The sequence below is a fragment of the Pipistrellus hanaki genome (assembly GCF_964339955.1).
Source record: "Pipistrellus hanaki genome assembly, chromosome: 20".
Classification (NCBI taxonomy): Eukaryota; Metazoa; Chordata; class Mammalia; order Chiroptera; family Vespertilionidae; genus Pipistrellus; species Pipistrellus hanaki.
Genome location: NC_140522.1, coordinates 4,059,296 through 4,078,786, shown reverse-complemented (window position 1 = coordinate 4,078,786; position 19,491 = coordinate 4,059,296). Strand labels below are relative to the sequence as shown.

Below are 19,491 nucleotides of genomic sequence, written 5' to 3'. Positions count from 1 at the left end.
TTTTTTTTTGTAACCCATTTTGGACTTCTAAATGGGAAGGTCTCCTGCCTCCAGGATGATAGACATACCAGAGGCCTGGTGCACGGATTCGCGCACAGGTGGGGTCCCTCAGCCTGGCCTGCAGGGATCGGCGGACACTGCCACAGCCCAGCCTTACCCACCAGCTCGACGGACGGGCTCCAGCCCGCGGTCGGTGCTGATCCTGCAAAGCACAAAATAGTGTGCGAAGCGGCAGGCGGCCAGGGAGGGGCGTCCACAGGAGACGCCTGCCTGGCGGCAGCTGTGCCCTCTCTAGCCGTGAGCCCAGTGTCTGGCACCCGTGTGTCAGCTGAGCAGCGCTCCTGCAGTGGAAGTGCACTGACCCCCCAGCGGGCAGCTCCTGCACTGAGCATCTGCCCCCTGGTGGTCAGTGTGTGTCATAGCTACCAACCTGTCCTCTGGTGGCTTAGGCTTTTATACATTTAGATATGAGGATCTCAATTCTTGCCCCTGCTGGTTTGACTCAATGGATAGAGCGTCAGCCTGCGGACTGAAAGGTCCCAGGTTCGATTCCGGTCAAGGGCACATATCCAGGTGGCGGGCTCGATCCCCAGTAGGGGCGTGCAGGAGGCAGCCGATCCGTGATTCTCTATCACCATTGGTGTTTCTCTCTCTCTCTTCCTCTCCCTTCCTCTCAGAAATCAATAAAAAAAATATATATTTTAAAAATATATGTGAAGAAAAAAAAAAACCTCAATTTTTGCCCTAGCCAGTTTGGCTCAGTGGATAGAGCGTCGGCCTGTGGGCTGAAGGGTCCTGGGTTTGATTCCAGCCAAGGGCACACACCCGGGCTGCAGGCTCGATCCCCAGAGTTGAAGTGTCTGACCACGTGGAAGGACATCATGGGAGTGAAATTACACACGGACATTCTCTTGACCCGAAGGGTAAGAACACCGTGTTCAGCGGGGCCGTCAGAAAATAAGCACAACCAGGAAACAGCCAACACTTCATCATTTCAAACGAAAAGGAGACACACCACCCACCTTCCCTCTGCACAGCGCCCTTTGCCCTGCCAAAGGGGCAGATTGAACTACATCGTGACTTGGTACGGATGACTTTTACGCCGCCTTTCAAAAGCAGGGACGTGAGGTGCACACCTCCCGCAGCACAGCCCCGGACTCCGAAAAGCGGTTTTCCACATTCGAGGAAACTTTAGAACCAACAGACAGAGAGACCCCTTTCCGGGAGGAGCCTGAGGGTCATCATAGGCGAGCAACACGTATATAGACTGCAACTTTATTTCAATCGCACAATCAAAGTTAGGGTGTGGGAAACGTGAATGGACACATTCATGATCAAAAACAGCAGAGAGCCGGACACGCGCGAGGAAGCCGAACACCGGGGGGGGGGGGGGGGGGGGGGGAAGCATGAGACGCCGACATTCGTCCGTGTTGCATCTTCGGTCCGGATGGACACACGTAACGTGATGCTTGCAGGTTTCCGGAAAACGGACTTTGGAACCGGGGCGACTGTTCTGCAGAGATTTCAGCACCAGCACCGAGGGGCGTGTACATTCAGTTGGTTCGCCGTCCACAGAGTGTCGCCGGCAGGCGTGCGCGGACCAGATCACAGTGTTGAGGAAGGCAGGCCCCCCTCTTGCGGGGAGAAGAGGACCCCCCTGGAACTGCTTAAGACATCCGACGTGACAAGAGCACAGAGGGCTGAAACCGGGGTGGCTCCGTGGATAGAGCGTCGGCCTGCGGACTGAAAGGTCCCAGGTTCGATTCCGGTCAAGGGCATGGACCTTGGTTGCGGGCACATCCCCAGTGGGGGGGTGTGTGCAAGAGGCAGCTGATCGATGATTCTCTCTCATCGATGTTTCTAACTCTTTATCCCTCTCCCTTCCTCTTTGTAAAAAAATCAATAAAAATGTATTTTAAAAAAAAAAAGGAGAGAGAGAGAGAGAGAGCACGGAGGACCTTCGGGATAGCGTGGCTCCGGTGGCGTGCCCAGCTTCCGAGTCCCGGGGCCATCACGGACACCCCTGACCATGACCATGACCATGACCCCCGTCACGGGGGATGGCAGCCGTGTCTGGGGACTCCCATCGCCTTTTTTGGAGAGAACACCAGCTGGGAGAAGGCAGCGTGATGGGAAACAGGAAACATGGCCCAACACTGGTTCTTTCTGTCGCGTTTACACACACGTCGTGTTCACGGCACACCGAGGCACAGAGCGTTTGAGTGCGTACACCAGCTTCCTTCTCAGGTCTAGCATCGTCTTGGAGTCTCTCATCTTCTTCCTCTGGACTGCACGTACCCACACGTACCCTACTGCAGACTAGTGAACGTAAGCCGTCAGAACCGCAAGTTACCTCTGACCAGGCTGACAGGGGACATCACCGTCTAGGCTGAGCTGACGTGGGTTTACATAACCAAAAAGTACGATAGTAAGAGAGGAAAACACCTCCTGCTGCTTTAAGAAAAAACAGTCCTGGGCAATACGCTTCTCGCATCCTGAATGTCTCGACTACGCACGTAGGACAAGGAAGAGCGGACAGGAGAAAAGAACGGTGCCCTCGGACTAAGGTAGCGCATCGATCACAGGTTAACCTAAAAAAAAGGAATTCTGTACAGAAAACAAAACTATTTCAATAAGGAGGAAAAAAAAAAAAAAATCCTCCTTCAGCAGTGGGGACGCTGTAAACTGGCGGCATCCAGCCAGCGCTGTGTGGACTGAGATGCGTGAGTTCTAGAACACGGGTGGGTCATGTCTCCGACACGTCAGTGGGAACCAAAGACGCCAAAGCAAATATGGCACGTGACTCAAGCGTGGATCAAGACGGAGAGCCTAGAGAATGATTTCCTACACGTGTAAAAAAAAATAACAATAAAAATCTATCCTTGCAACAGGTAGGATGTGTCTCCCCTATTTCCATCTTACAAATGTCCAAAGAAAACAGAGTGGATGGCAGCCACACGCGTGTGCGCGCCCTAACGCACGCAAGTGCGCCCTAACACGTGTGTGCACGCGCTAACACGCATGTGCGTGCCCTCACACACAGCTGGGAAGCAGAGGAGCTCATTCCTCGAGGTTCCCACCACCCGAGTCTCACTCGTGAAAAGAAAACTAGGCCCAGCTCCTCAGTGGCTGCCCTTCACCCGACGACTCGCATCATCACGGTCACTGCTCGTCATTCAACATCCCATGATCCCCAAGGCGGCTTCGCGGGCTGGGGCGTGTCCCCGCATCCCCGTGGTTCAGGCCATGGACATGACGGAAGCCCGGAGAGACAGACACATGGCGGACGACGTGGCGAAGAAGGCCGCGGACTTGTTTCTGTGACATATTTACCCATGAAAGTCCTAACACAGTCCTCATTGTTTGCCATGCAGGGAATCGAGAGGTGAAAAGAAAAAAAAAAAGGACAGCGCAGAGATGAACTTTAAATTAAAAAATTATTCCTTCCCTCCCTCCCTCTCCCCCTCCCCCCTAAGATGCTACAAAATGGATGGTTTTCCCCTCCTGCGACGAGGCCTTGAAACGGCCACGGCATAGAGGAGTGGCATGCATTCGTGTCTGGGGCCGTGTTTTGTTTTTTGTTTTGTTTTGTTTTGTTTTTCTTAGAAAAAGCTCGTTGGGCGGTGGTCTGTCGGGACATTATAAAAAACGTCCGCATGCAGAAGTCAAGTCTACAAAAGGCGGTCGCAAACCTAACGGGAGATCTACGATACGTCCGTGATGCGCGTGACCGCTGCGTCCATCGATTTGGTAAAGCGTCGCTAACGACTGAAGAAGGCATCTGCGTCTTTCCAATTCTGGGCGAATCGTGTGGGTTTGTTTTTCGAAATCTACAAAACTGCGTGAAGGCTAGCTCGAGAGAGGCTTCCCGTCATTCTAGAACATTTCTCCGGCCGGGGTGAGCGGCTTGGAGGGCGCTTCCGTGGAAACATCACCCCGTTTCGGTCTGGCCCCCTCGCCGGAGGGCGATTCCCTCCACGGGGCTCACTCCCCGGCATCCGCGGGGGGACGGGGGCCTAGGATGATGGGAAGACGAACCTGAGAGAAACACGTACAATAGCATGACCTGCTGGATTCTTCGTCAGAAACTCTGAGCAAAAAAAAGAAAAAAACAAAAACAAAAAAATTCGCAAGCTTCGCTCTTGATGTGGTAGCCGTGGGTGGTGGGAATGCGAGATCCGATCCTGGCGTGGAGACCATCTCCCTGTGCGGCGACCCCACCTGCCTGCCTGCCTGCCTGCCTGCCGCCGCCGCCGGGGGCTTTGCGTTTTCTGTGCCGACGGCCACGGGGGCGCCCAGGCCCGTCCGTCCCGTCGGAAGAGTCAGAGTGAAGCAGCACGCGGGAGAGGAACAGTGTGGCGCCGGAGGGACGGGTCTGGAGGCTTCCAGAGTAGGTCTGGGGTTTTTTTCTTCCCCCCTTCCCTTCCGGCCGTCTCCGCCGCCTCCTTCTCACGGAGGAGGGGTGTGTGGTCAGCAGCTGCTGTGGGTGGTGCGTGTCCCTCCTCCGGACGGAGTCCTCTCCTCTCCTCGGGCTGCGTCTCTACGCGGTGTGGGACTTGCTCAGTTCCTGCCTGATTGCTGAGAAGGGAAAGAAAAAGGATCCAGCATAAACGAAAGAGTACGGTTTAAAAAAAACACACAAAACAGCCGAAACCGGTTTGGCTCAGTGGATAGAGCGTCGTCGGTCTCCGGACTGAAAGGTCCCGGGTTCGATTCCGGTCAAGGGCATGTACTTTGGTTGCGGGCACATCTCCGGTGGGGGGTGTGCCAAGAGGCAGCTGGTCGATGTTCCTCTCTCATGGACGTTTCTAGCTCTCTCTCTCTCTCCCTTCCTCTCTGTAAAAAAAATCAATAAAAAAATATATTAAAAAAACACACACACACACAAAAAGTGGCTTGATCTTTTTTTTTTTTTTTTTTTTTTTAAATATATTTTATTGAGTTTTTACAGAGAGGAGGAGAGAGGGATAGAGAGCTAGAAACGTCGATGAGAGAGAAACATCGACCAGCTGCCTCTTGCACACCCCCTACCGGGGATGTGCCCGCAACCAAGGTACATGCCCCTGACCGGAATCGAACCTGGGACCTTTCAGTCCGCAGACCGACCCTCTATCCACTGAGCCACACTGGTTTCGGCAAGTGGCTCGATCTTAAGAAAGGCCAACGTCAGCGCTCGACCTCCCAGGAATGGAAGGACACACGGATCGGGCGTGCTTCGTGGCAGGGGTCTTTGTCCTCTCTGAGTGCAAAGACGATGCTCATGTCCGCAGATGGGTACTGACTGATTCCCTCCCTTTCAGGGGCCGCAGGAAGGCACTTGTTCTGGGGGCTGAGCATCGAGGGGGCAGGACGGGTCAGCGGGGCAACCCAGAGACAGACTCACCGCCCAGCTCCCCGGCCGTTGCTTCCCGACGCCTGAGCCGGAGGGACATGGTGTATTCCTAGGTGTACCTCCATCCCAAGAAGGAGGGCGGGCCTCCCACAGGCCACGCGGAGGGCAGGAGACCACGCAAAAGGAGCCGTGCTACGCCCTCAAGTAACCAACGGGCCTGCTTCTGTCTTTGCATTCTCTCTCTCTTTTTGTAAATTTATTATTATTATTTTTAAATGTGATTGATTTCTTTGCATTTTCTTTTTAAAAAAAATATTATTATTATTATTATTTTTAATTTTATTGATTTCTTTGCATCCTCTTAAAGCGCGCTGTTCTTGAACGGGGCCCCGTAGGCGTAGGGGACGTGTTTAGACACTCACCATCAATGAGCTCCTCTTTTAGCTTGGTTAATTCTTTCCTCATTTCATCTAAAATGTCCTGAAACGGCAGAGAAACACACCAGGGAGACAGAAAGTGAGTGAGGGCCCGGACGATCCTTGCGCACCTGAGATCTGAAGGACGCGCAGTCCGGTGCTGGCAGACCAGCCTCAAGGACGTTCTGTCGGAATGGCCCCCCTCGCCCAACCTTCCTGCTCATTCCCGTCTCGCAGGAGACGAGAGAGAGTGCTTTCTAGAACAAAAATGGTCCCTCCATCACCCCGTGGCGGATCTGACTCAGACCATCTCTAGAAAGGGCGGGGGCTTTCAGTCTAGCCTCCGGGGAGGGAGGGTCTGGGGGCAGGGCACCCCGAGGTGTGGAGGAGCCTCCGAGCTCCTAGAACGTAAAACAGACACTAGATTTCAAAGATGTAGTAGCAAGGACATAATGTAGAGTAACTCATTAGCAGTTTTATGTGTTTTTTTTAATATTATTTTTATTGATTTGAGAGAGGAAGGGAGGGGGGAGATATATGTGTGTGTGTGTGTGTATATGTATGTATGGAGAGAGAGAGAGAGAGAGAGAGAGAGAGAGAGAGAGAGAGAGGGAGGGATATCAATGATGAGAATCATTGATCGGCTGCCTCCTGCCCGCCCCCTCTCCCCACACTGGGGATCAAGCCCACAACCCGGGCATGTGCCCTTGATCAGAATCGAACCTGGGACCCTTCAGGCCACAGACCGACGCTCTACCCACGGAGCCACACCGGCCAGGGCAGTAATTTTAATATGTTGATCGCACACATTGAAATCTTAAATCTTGAAATGTCCTCTGTTTCTCTGTTCTGACTTCATGTGGCTTCTACACACGTTAGGGTGTGTATGCGACCCCATTCCATGTCCATGTCATAGTGATGCCCTGCAGGGAGGAGTACCCAACCTCCCCTCCCCCCACCCCCCTACCCCTCACCCCTGTGGACACTTGATGCAAAACCCCCGGCACCAAAACACGAGGATCGGCAAAGCGCCAAACGTGCCCATGCCACGGCTCCATGTGCAGAAAATACCTGAACGCTGCATGCTTTCGGAGCGCATTCACCACCTGTCAAACACACACACACACACACACACATACACACACACGCACACACACGCAGACACAGCTTTAAAAAAGCCCGGGCCCCACCTGCTTCAGCCGGTCGTAGTCTATCCCCTCGGTCTGGACTCCGTTGGCACTGGGCTGGGACGAGGGTGCGGATTTTGGTCTGCACAAACGAAAGGCCCGGGGCAGGTCAGCCACACGCCCCTGCACACCCGCCGGCCCGGCGCCGGGTTCCAGGCCGCGGCTCACGGCACCGTGGGAAGGCGTTCGTGGGCAAAGCGGGGGGCTGATCGGGACAGAAGCAGACACCTGTGCCCTTTGCTCGGCTTTCTGTCATTTGTCAGGAAGGTGGGGGGACAGGTGCCAAGAGGAGGCAGGTCACCCCAGGACTTGTGTGTCACGTCCATCAAGAGGCCGGTGGCCCCACCGAGGCCCACCCATGGGACGCCACCACCCTGTCCTCTCCTTTCCCTCCCACTGAGCAGCCCAGCCAGCAGGAGGGGAAACGTAAAAACAGATGTCTCTCGCGCGCGTGAATCCATTTAATAAATTCTACACCGTGCCGAGTCCGGGGTGGCTCAGTGGATAGAGCATCGGCCTGCGGACTCATAGGTCCCCCAGGTTCGGTTCCAGTCAAGGGCATGTGCCTTGGTGGCGGGCACATCCCCGGTAGGGGGTGTGCAGGAGGCAGCTGATCCATGTACCTCTCTCTCATGGATGTTTCTAGCTCTCTATCTCTCTCCCTTCCTCTGTAAAAAATCAATAAGAAATACATTTTTAAAAATCATCTAAAAAAAAATAATAAACAACAGTGTATTTAGGGGATGGGTAAATGGGTGTTCACTGTTCTTTCAGCTTTTCTGTCGTGTTGAATCTTTCCAAATAAAAAAATTTAAAAAAAAAATGGGAGGAATAAAAGCTCTCTGACATTTCAGACAGCCTGGCTAGCCGGAATTCAGACGATTTAGACTGGCTCCACTGTCAATGTCAGACCTACCATCCCATTTTTTTTTTCTTTCTCTGCCATAAAAATGGAGACATCCGTTTCTTCTTAGATAAAAAACACAAAATAAAAGCAGGAAACACTCATACCTGGATATCACAGGGGACTTGCTCCCGTTCATGGTACTGGTTCTCTCCCAAGGTTTCCTTGTTGGTTCTTTAAAAAAGAAAGAAGAGAAAGAATTCAACACCCGACACGCTCCCAGGGTTATTGCGAAGCAAGTCTTACCATCCTAATACCGTTACCCGGGTGAGGGGAGTGATAATCTAGGTGAATAGGAAACTTTTCGTTTTAATGCTGAACTGCGGTCAGAATCTGTCAGGGTTCCGACTGGAACCGTGTCAGACCTTAATGTGAGGAGGAGGAGCAAGGATGACGAGTTCCTCGAGGATATACTTAGACCGGTATATGTAAAATACTATCATTCTATATCAGGGGTCCTCAAACTTTTTAAAGTGGGGGCCAGATCACGGTCCCTCAGAGAGCTGGAGGGCTGGACTATATGAACTACTCATTCCTACTGTAACACCTCGGCTGCGCTCACTGCCCAAAAAACCTGGCGGGCCGGATCAGACTCCTCTGCGGGCCGCATGTGGCCCGCGGGCCGTAGTTTGAAGACCCCTGTTCTATATACACACCGGCTGGGAAGAACTTTCTCTGATAAAGACAGGATCATCGAAATATATTTTTAATTAGAAAGAAATAGCACAAAGTATTTTAAATCAAGAAAGAGTGTAAGGCCCTAGCTGGCTGGGCTCAGTGGAAAGAGAGTCAAGATTGAGGACTGAAAGGTCCCGGGTTCCATTCCAGCCAACCACACATGCCCCAGCTGTGCTCTTGATCCCCAGTAGGGGGCATGCAGGAGGCAGCCAAAGATTTTCTCTCATCATGGATGTTTCTTTCTCCCTTCCTCTGTGAAATCAATAAAAAAATATTTTTAAAAATTTCACCGAATTCAAGAATGTTTCCCAAAGGTTTTTAATTCCCCCTGACCCCACCTTACAAATAAAAAGTTTTATTTCCTCGATAATCACCATGAGACCAACGAACGGTTCAAATGACCACCTTCCCAATTTGAGAATGTTTTTTTTTGAAATGACAATTAATGCTGGCTAACATGCTCAATCTTTAAGAACCAGCGATCAAAAAACACTTCCCTGCCGAAACCGGTGTTGCTCAGTGGACAGAGCGTCGGCCTGCAGACTCAAGGGTCCCAGGTTCGATTCCGGTCAAGGGCATGTGCCTTGGTTACGGCGGGCACATCCCCACTTGGGGGTGTGCAGGAGGCAGCGGATCGATGATTCTCTCTCATCCATGTTTCTAACTCTCTACCCCTCTCCCTTCCTCTCTGTAAAAAATCAATAAAAAAAAAAAAATTTATATTAAAAAAAAAAAGTGTAAAAACTATGACTTTTCAAAGAAAGAATCGTTAGAGAAAAACGTGGGGCATTGCAGAGGGCGGAGGGGAGCAGAGGTCGTGACCTCCAGGGTGAACAGACATTCTAACACCTGCGTGGCCACGCGGTCACCTGACCCAGCCCCGGGGAAATGGAGGGCACGGCGAGCGAGAGTGAGAGAGAGCGAGAGCGAGAGTGAGAGCGAGAGAGAGAGAGAGAGAGAGAGAGAGCGAGAGCGCGTGCGCGCGCGCGCGAGAGAGAGAGAGAGAGAGAGAGAGAGAGAGAGAGCGTGCGAGCGAGAGCGAGAGCGAGGAGAGCGAGCGAGAGCGAGGGGAGAGAGGACGCGTGGGAAGGGTGAGCTCACCAGGTGTACTTGTGGAAGAGGCTTTAGCAATGACCGGCTCTGCATCCTCCTAGACACACAGACACACGTATGAGCAGCATCCCACACCGGCCGGCTGCGTCAGTGCTTGTCCTTCCGTTCCCACCATTCTTCCTGCCATGTCCCCCTTTTCCCTCCGTCCATCTTCTCCCTTCTCCCTTCTCTTACGCTCCCTCCAGTGTGCCCCTCCGGCGCCCCCGGAGAACTGCACCGGCCAATGCCCTCCGGCCAGCTGGGGAGTGGCTGCACAGAAGGTCCAGCGTATCCGGGGGGGGGGGGGGGGGGAAAAACACTCTGGTCTGTGTTCAACACCGATCCACCGAGCAGATAAAGCAGAGCTCGCCCAGCTGACCGGGGCAGGGGAGCTCGGCGAATGGCCAACTGCAGGCTCCCCGGGGGAAACATCGGAACACTGCTGAGGCCGTCTTTTTCCTTCATTTTTAAATGCAAGGAAACGGGCCCCCTCAGAGGAAAAACCAAAACCGAAACCCCAAACCACCACCACCACCGCCTTGAAAAAGCCATGTGCTCACCTACCTAATAAATGAGTAGCATGCTAATTGACCATACCTCCACGACACCCACTAGCCAATCAGGAACGAGTATGCAAATGGACCCAACAAAGATGGTCGCTTAATTTGCATATGTGGGCGCTGAGTGGCCGGGGGAGGGGCGGGACACTTGCGTTATCGCCGTGGTGAAGACACAAACTCCACAGACGTGAGCCTAGGGCTTCCCCCACCACTCCGGGTAAAGTCAACCCATCTTACTAGGAACATCATTAAAAATGTTTAAGCTATTTTACTGCCTGAAGACTGGGAAAAAAAGAAGCCATCTGAAGTTCACGTGACGTTCGCACCGATCTCTGCCAGGATTTCCTGAAGGAGCTGAGCTTCAGCCCCACACTCCCGGGCCTTCAGTCACTTACACTTTTGTCCTCTTTTTGTTCTGCCTCTATGGTCGATCCCTTTTCGGCAATCCTCCTCCTAGAAAGAAGGTAAATTGGATTCTTTTTAAAAATAATAATAATAATAATAATAACCTCTTAGTATAAAAACTACTCCCAAAAGGGGAAGAACTGCATCAAGATAAATTACCTATCTGAGAGGAAATTAAGAAAATATTCTCATTTCTGGGCACGTCCACTTTTTTTGTCTGAACTGTGAGTAAATCGCACCCTTACCTCCTGGCCAGCAGGGCACTCATTTCCTCCATCAAACCGCTGCCCCCCAGAGGGAGGGGTCCGTTCCCACGCCCGGCGTCCGCTTTGGATGAGGCCGAGTTCACACCACCGGCACTGCCCCCGCTCGGAAAAGAGGCGTCCTCCGTCTTAACGAAACACACATACATACATACATGGTCAACTCCTGGGTCGAGGAATACCGCGCTTTACCGTCCTATTACATTCAAACCAGTTATACTACAGCAGCCATCACTTCCATAAAACGTCTGTTCTGAAATCTTCTTAAGAACCCATGGGGGTGAACCGCATGGACTTACAGAGCCACAGAAGCTTTCTCGGTGTTAACAACCCTAAACGTGGGGAGCCTATGGCATGTATCCGTGTGTGCGATACGCCGAAAAGGACATAGTACTTTGGTGGTAAAAAAAAAAAAAAAAGTCTGCCTCAAAACACATAACCTGAATCTAGTCCTGAGGAAACATCAGATGAACCAAACTGGAGGATGGTTTTATCGCTGTCAGCATGCCAGTGTCGCCCAGCGGGCGTGGCTCAGTGGTGGAGTGCTGACCTATGAACCTGGAAGGAGGTCACAGTTGATTCCCGGTCAGGGCACATGCCTGGGTTGCAAGCTCGATCCCAGCAGGGGGCATGTAGGAGGCAGCCGATCCATGATTCTCTCTCATCATTGATGTTTCTCTCTCTCTCTCTCTCTCTCTCTCTTTCCCTCTCGCCCTCCCTCTCTCTCTGAAATCGATAAAAATATATTTTTTTAAAAGTCAGTATCATGAAATGGGTGGTGGTCTTGGGCTAGAAAAAAATTATCACAGAAGACATTACTGGACAACAGATACAACGGGAACAGATCTGTAGTATCCCAGCAACAACAGGATTTGGATAATTACATGTGGGCCTGTACGGAAATGTCCTGTTCATGAGGCATTTAGGGAAATAGGGCCCTGGTTATCCCAGACTTACTCACAATTCAGACAAAAAAATAAAAAATGCGTGTGTGTGTGTGTGTGTGTGTGTGTGTGTATGCGTGTACATGTACATATAAAATAAAACATACACAGAGAGAAAAGAGTAAAAGAAACATGATGTTAACTGGCGAGTCTGGGTAGGGGGCTCTCAGAAGCTGTATGATTCTCACAACTTTCCCGTCAATTTAAATTCTTTCCATTTTTTTTTTTTAAATGGATGAAGCTATGAACCTAGGGTTCGTAACATCGGAGCACCAAGAAAGCCAGTCCTTCAGACACCGAGAAAGAACGAGACAGACACACACAAAAAACAAAGACAAAAACAAATACGACAATTCGGAGTCGCACTTACCCGTGACACTTTCCTAAGCTTTGCTCCGGCGATGGCCGCCGCCAGTCCCGTCAGCGGGCGATTGTCTTCGGAGGACGCGGATCCCGCAAAAAATCCAGACGCGGGGAGCGGCGGGGCGGGCGGCGGGGGAGGAGGGGGCGCCTGGTTGGGGAGAGGGGGTGGCGGAGGGGGCGGCGGAGGCCCCGAGGCCGGCAGTGGAGGAGGAGGGGGCGGTCCGGGGGGAGGAGGCAGCGCCCCTGGAGCCTGGGCAGGACCCGGGGGGAGTGGAGGAGGGGGCGGGGGTGCAGGTGGTCCCAAGACAATGCCTGAGAGAGAGAGAGAGGCACAATGAGACCGTCAGCCATCAGCAATGGCACCCGTGAGGACCCGTCATGCCAAACGGAACAGGTGGCCCAAACGTTCGCTACATCATGAAGGACCAAAGGTCCCAGGTTCGATTCCGGTCAGGGGCATGAACCTTGGTTGCGGGCACATCCCCGGTAGGGGGTGTGTGCAGGAGGCAGCTGGTCGATGTTTCTCTCTCATCGACGTTTCTAGCTCTCTATCTCTCTCCCTTCCTCTCTGTACAAAAATCAATAAAATATATTTAAAAAAAAAAAGTTAATGGGAATAGTAGTCATTGAAGAATACTAGTATTAAAAAAAAAAATAAAAAGTAAAAAAATAAATAAAAGGATCCTAGCATGTACAGCCACAGGGCGTCACGACTGACTAGGGGACGGGAGCTTTAATAATAGAACTACGCCACAGATCTCCTCCTGAGAATCTCTTTTCTGTTCGTGGGGATTTAGTGAACAGAATAAATGCTTATACCATGTGGAAGGGAGGCAGCCACAAAAAACAACAACAAACAATGTATATGACGGCCGTCAGGACTATCTGAAATACCAGACCCCACGTAATCTGTGTAATCTTAATGGTCAATGAATTCTACGAGAGCAAAGAAATACACTCTGAGTGGCCAGATGATGATGATGATCTCTGAAGGCATAAATAATCTGGCCACTCAGTGTATATATTAGAGGCCCAGGTGCATGAATGCCTGCATGGGTGGGGTCCGGCCAGCCTGGCCAAGGGGAGGGGACATGGGCGGTTGGCCGGCCTGCCTGCTGGTTGAACTCCTGGTCGAGGGGACAATTTGCATATTAGCCTTTTATTCTATAGGATAGACACCCAGTGGCCAGATGATGATGCGCTCAGAGATCATAATCTGGCTCTTCCATGTATATTGACTTGTACACAGCCAGCCAGCGTGGCTAGCCTGGGAACAGAATGGTCAGTGGGTCCCAGGTATCAACAGCTCCAGTTATTCCACATCGCATGCCAGCGTGTGGTGAGAATACAGAGAATCACTGAAGTGAAGGATTCGGCTAGACGATGCTCCTCTCTCTCAACTATCCCGTTAGCCTGCTACTTCCGGTCACTCCGGACCATGGAACTCTGGGGCAGACAGCAAGCCTGCCGTGCTCTCCGCCCGCCCTGCAAAGCCAGGCTACTCTGCAGGGGTCAGGGGAGCACCACCCCTGGAAGTCCAGTGGTTATGGGGGGACCCCAACTCAGGAAAGAAAGACTGAGATGAAACAGGATCCGAGCGAGACCAGGACTGCTGCAGGGGAGACCCTAGGCCAGTGGTCGGCAAACTCATTAGCCCAGAGCCAACTATCAACAGCACAACGAATGGCATTTCTTTGGAGAGCCACATTTTTTCAACTTCAACTTCTTCTAACGCCACGTCTTCAACATAGACTCGCCCAGGCCGTGGTGTTTTGGGGAAGAGCCACACTCAAGGGGCCCAAGAGCCGCCTGTGGCTCTCGAGCCGCAGTTTGCCGACCATGGCCTTAGGATGCTACAGGGAACGCCTACAGCCGGGCACCGACCACCTCTCTCCGTCTCCCAGAAACGAGAGGAAGACGAGGCAGGTCACACGGCGACTGTGCACCGCCCGCCGGCGTGGCCTGCAGTGCTTTCTGGGTGAAACGGAAAAGCAGTGCGTGGAGGCGGCCCTTAGACCCTGGCTAAGTGCGGTCCCGCTGACGATGCCGATGGCTAGTTCAGCAAGGGCACCCCGCAGGCGGGTCCTCCACAGGCAATTCACCGACAGAAGACAAGGCCACTTTACACGCGCACTCTGACCTAGAGTGATGGCGCCCTGGCCTACAGCGATGGTGCCCTGGCCTACAGCGATGGTGCCCTGGTCTACAGCGATGGTGCCTGGCCTACAGCGATGGCGCTCTGGCCTAGAGAGATGGTGCCCTGGTCTAGAGCGATGGTGCCTGGCCTACAGCGATGGTGCCCTGGCCTAGAGTGATGGTGCCCTGGCCTACAGCGATGGTGCCCTGGTCTACAGCAATGGTACTCTGGCCTACAGCGATGGCGCCCTGGTCTACAGCGATGGCGCCCTGGTCTACAGCGATGGTGCTCTGGCCTACAGCGATGGCGCTCTGGTCTACAGCGATGGTGCCCTGGCCTACAGCGATGGCGCTCTGGTCTACAGCGATGGCGCTCTGGCCTACAGCGATGGCGCCCTGGCCTACAGCGATGGCGCCTGGCCTACAGCGATGGCGCCTGGCCTACAGCGATGGTGCTCTGGCCTACAGCGATGGCGCCTGGCCTACAGCGATGGTGCTCTGGTCTACAGCGATGGTGCTCTGGCCTACAGCGATGGTGCTCTGGCCTACAGCGATGGTGCTCTGGCCTACAGCGATGGCGCCTGGCCTACAGCGATGGTGCCCTGGCCTACAGCGATGGCGCTCTGATCTACAGCGATGGAGCTCTGGCCTACAGCGATGGTGCTCTGGTCTACAGCGATGGTGCCCTGGTCTACAGCGATGGTGCCTGACCTACAGCGATGGTGCCCTGGTCTACAGCGATGGCACTCTGGCCGAGAGTGATGGTGCCCTGACCTACAGCGATGGTGCCCTGGTCTACAGCGATGGCGCTCTGGCCGAGAGTGATGGTGCCCTGACCTACAGCGATGGTGCCCTGGCCTACAGCGATGGTGCTCTGACCTATCTGGCCTACAGCGATGGCGCTCTGGCCTACAGCGATGGCGCTCTGGCCTACAGCGATGGTGTCCTGGCCTACAGCGATGGCGCTCTGGCCTACAGCGATGGTGCCCTGGCCTACAGCAATGGTGCTCTGGCCTAGAGCGATGGTGCTCTGATCTACAGCGATGGTGCCCTGGTCTACAGCGATGGTGCCCTGGCCTACAGCGATGGAGCTCTGGCCTACAGCGATGGTGCCCTGACATACAGCGATGGTGCCCTGGCCTACAGCGATGGTGCTCTGGCCTACAGCGATGGTGCTCTGGCCTACAGCGATGGCGCTCTGGTCTACAGCGATCGTGCCCTGGTCTACAGCGATGGTGCCTGACCTACAGCGATGGTGCCCTGGTCTACAGCGATGGCGCTCTGGCCGAGAGTGATGGTGCCCTGACCTACAGCGATGGTGCTCTGGTCTACAGCGATGGTGCCCTGGTCTACAGCGATGGTGCCCTGGTCTACAGCGATGGTGCCCTGGTCTACAGCGATGGTGCTCTAGCCCACAGCGACGGTGCTCTGACCTACAGCGATGGCGCTCTGGTCTACAGCGATGGTGCTCTGGCCTACAGCGATGGTGCTCTGCCCTAGAGTGATGGTGCCCTGGTCTACAGCGATGGCGCTCTGGTCTACAGTGATGGTGCTCTGGCCTACAGCGATGGTGCCCTGGTCTACAGCGATGGTGCCCTGGCCTACAGCGATGGCGCTCTGGCCTACAGCGATGGTGCTCTGGCCTACAGCGATGGTGCTCTGGTCTACAGCGATGGTGCTCTGGTCTACAGCGATGGTGCCCTGGTCTATAGCGATGGTGCCTGACCTACAGCGATGGTGCCCTGGTCTACAGCGATGGCGCTCTGGCCGAGAGTGATGGTGCCCTGACCTACAGCGATAGTGCCCTGGTCTACAGCGATGGTGCCCTGGCCTACAGCGATGGTGCCCTGGCCTACAGAGATGGTGCTCTGGTCTACAGAGATGGAGCTCTGGCCTACAGCGATGGTGCCCTGGCCTACAGCGATGGTGCCCTGGCCTACAGCGATGGTGCTCTGGCCACGATCAACACCCCCCTCCCCAGCCCGCTGGGCGGGCGGTCCCAGCGGTTGGCAGCGAGCGCGGGGGGGCCTTACCCGGTGGGGCTGGCGTCTCGGCCGGCTGAGAGGCTGCCTGCAAGCCTGGCTGCTCAGAAGCAGAGGAGTCTCCCAGCGCAGCGTTTAGAGGGGTCTCCGCAGAGGCGGGCGCAGCTGCAGAGGGAGAAGGGAGAACGCTAGGCTTGGACGAGGGGGGCGAGGCGACAGGGGCGCTCGGCGGCGGCGGAGGCGGAGGCGAGGCGGGCGGTCCACAGTGTGGCAGCGGCGCTGGCCCCGAGGTAGGCGGCGGCGGGGACGCGGGGTGGGGGGCCGGGTCCGGCGGGGACGGGGGCATCGGCGAGGACAGGCACACGGGGAGGACCGGCCGGGGACCCGCCGCTCGGCCCGGGGGGCTGCTGATCATGACCGGGGGGGACGGGGGCAGGGGCGAGAAGCCGGACGCGGACCAGCCACAGGGCTTGGCGGGGGCGGCCGGGGGCTGAGAGGAGGAGGGGGAGCTGCTCCCGGGAGAGGAAGGCTGCGCATGTTTGCCCAGGGGGCGCGGGGCCGTGGCGTAGTGGGGCAGGACGGGGTGGAAGGCGGACCCCAGGGAGGTGGCGAAGCGGGTGGCGGCCGGGTGGCGCAGGGGCGGGGTGGGGGGGGCGGGGGCGGGCGGCGGAGCGGCCACTCCGGGGTGATCAGGAGTGGCCCCGGGCGGAGGAGGAGGTGCCGGAGGAGGCGGCTGGCCACTGGCCCCGTCGGGAGGAGGTGGCCCGCCATGCGGGGAGGAGCTGTCGGAAGGAGGCGCTGGACAGAGGTGGGCAGAGCGGCAGCGAGAGACAGGACCAGAGAGGAGAGAGAAAAAGGAGCCAGTGAAGCCACAAAACCAGCACCGGGACACGGTGTACACACACAAGTAGACTTCAGTCAGAACAGAGACACGGGGCGCGGGGGGCTGTCCCACCCGCCCCCCCAATCCTGGGCCCCGGAGGAGGGGGAGATAACGGTTTTTAGCAGACGGAGGCACTCAGCCGGGGTGAGCCCGCCCTTCACAAGGGAAACTCAGCCCCTGCCTTCTGCCTTCTCCTTCCTCGGTCCTCCAAAAGGGGCGTTAAGATTGGACAAGGAAGGACCATAAACAGATAAATAAGTTCAACTGGTTTTTGTTTGTGTGTTTCTTTTTATTTTATTTTATTTATTTTTAAAATATATTTTATTGATTTTTTACAGAGAGGAACGGAGAGGGAGAGTTAGAAACATCGATGAGAGATCGATCAGCTGCCTCTTGCACACCCCCTACTGGGGATGTGTGCCCGCAACCAAGGTCCATGCCCTTGACCGGAATCGAATCTGGGACCTTTCAGTCCGCAGGCCGATGCTCTATCCACTGAGCCACACCGGTTTCAGCTGTTTGTTCCTTTTTAAATAAGGCGACCAGGTGTACCGCTTTTGGCGGGACAGTCCCAATTTTTAACAGTTTGTCCCGAGTCCCGCGGCGTTTTAAAAAAAAAAAAGTCCTGATTTTTGGCCAAAACCGGTTTGGCTCAGTGGATGGAGTGTCAGCCTGCAGACTTGAAGGGTCCCAGGTTCGATTCCAGTCAAGGGCATGTGCCTGGGTTGCGGGCACATCCCCAGTGGGGAGTGTGCAGGAAGCAGCTGATGGATGTTTCTCTCTCATCAACGTTTCCACCTCTCTCTCTCCCTTCCTCTCTGTAAAAAATCAATAAAATATATATATTAAAAAAACAATACTGAAACCTAACTAGCCCGTTGGAGAGAGGATTCTTTCCCGCCTACTGCTTTTCACTCCTCCCTCAGAGCCTTAGGAATACAATCGTGCTGAACGGCACTGAAATGCTAAAGCACCCGAGGCCGTGTAAGCGACCCCGAGAGGGATATATACAGGCCACGCTCCCCCCGCTATAAAAAATTTCATAAGAAACACTTCTGGCCAAAACCGGTTTGGCTCAGTGGATAGAGCAGTCAGCCTACGGACGGAAAGGTCCCAGGTTCGATTCCGGTCAAGGGCATGTGCCTGGGTTGCGGGCATATTCCCAGTAGGGGGTGTGCAGGAGGCAGCTGATCGATGTGTCTAACTCTCTATCCCTTCCTCTCTGTAAAAAAAAAAAATCAATAAAATATATCGTAAAAAAAAAGAAAAAAGAAAAAAAAAATTAAACACTTCTACGGCCAACGGATGGGGGAGTTGGAAGAATTCGAACGCCAGGATGCAGATTTCCAAGAGCTTTCGTTAAGGCTCCAAAGCAAAAAAAAAGCAGCAGAGAGGAATAAAGAGGAAAATGGGAAAGCAGCCACGGGAAATTATGTTTCCTAATTCCGAACCTCACGGCTTCATCCCGAGCGCCCCGAGCGCCCCATATTCCAACACCCACCCACTGGCATCCCCCACCCGCCGTCCACGCTCAGGGGCCAAGGCCAAGAGCACGGGCGCCTTACCGGTGACTCTCCGCTCCCGCTGCTCCCACTCCAGCTGCTGCTCCCTCTCCAGCTGCTCCTGGCGCTCCCGCTGCTCCTGGCGCTCGCGGTCCAGCCTGTCCAGCCGCTCCTGCCGCTCCTGCCGCTCCCGCTCCTGTCTCTCTCTCTCCAGCTGCTCCTGCTCCAGCCGCTCCCTCTCCAGCCGCTCCCGCTCGGACCGCTCCCGCTCCATCCTCTCTCGCTCCAGCCTCTCCCGCTCCAGCTCCTTCTGTCGCTGCTGCTGCTCTTGAAGTTGCCTGAAATCAAGAAATAAAATAAAACACTATTTTAAAACGGGCGTCTAGAGAGAGGGTCGGACCTGCGTCACCACCGTTTGCCCACCATCCAGAACTGTATACACGCTGACATGCGCACGTAAGGAGCTGTTTGACATTGAAATCGGGCCTCAAAAGAACTGGTGGCCCAGAAAGACGCTCACTGCAAACTGATTCATATGCCTTTCAGCATAGCGATTATTGCTTGTCTCCTTTTTGATTCTTATAAGTATATTTCCAGTAGGACATGATCTCACTCATTCGGGGGAAATGGTGAACAACACAGACTGATGAACGAGAACAGACCTGGAGAGAAGGAGCCCTGGGCCAGACTGTCGGACCTCAGAGGGAGGGTGGGGATAAAAGGGAGAGATCCACCAAAGGACTTGTGTGCACACACAGGAGCCTAACCAGTGGTCAAGGACAGTGGGGGGGGGGGGGGGGCAAGACTGGAATGGGGGGGTTGAGGACAAATATGTGATACCTTA

General features: G+C 54.4%; 1 protein-coding gene across 4 annotated transcripts in view; it reads right to left on the bottom strand.

Moving 5' to 3' along the window:
• Positions 1-1,259: 1,259 nt before the first annotated feature.
• ENAH (ENAH actin regulator) overlaps positions 1,260-19,491 on the bottom strand; it is a 70,257-nt gene continuing 52,025 nt past the window's right edge. For 2 of the 4 annotated variants that reach the window (XM_084868698.1, XM_084868697.1), the window contains 10 exons: positions 18,711-18,985; positions 16,314-17,060; positions 12,152-12,456; positions 10,820-10,965; positions 10,565-10,622; positions 9,619-9,667; positions 7,947-8,013; positions 6,939-7,017; positions 5,755-5,812; positions 1,260-4,578 (listed from right to left, as the gene is read on the bottom strand). In XM_084868698.1, the coding sequence (XP_084724824.1) occupies positions 4,541-4,578; positions 5,755-5,812; positions 6,939-7,017; positions 7,947-8,013; positions 9,619-9,667; positions 10,565-10,622; positions 10,820-10,965; positions 12,152-12,456; positions 16,314-17,060; positions 18,711-18,985 (1,822 nt within the window). In that variant the 3' untranslated portion in view covers positions 1,260-4,540. The remainder of the gene's footprint in view (positions 4,579-5,754; positions 5,813-6,938; positions 7,018-7,946; positions 8,014-9,618; positions 9,668-10,564; positions 10,623-10,819; positions 10,966-12,151; positions 12,457-16,313; positions 17,061-18,710; positions 18,986-19,491) is intronic. The other 2 variants (XM_084868699.1, XM_084868700.1) reach the window with 2 other exon arrangements.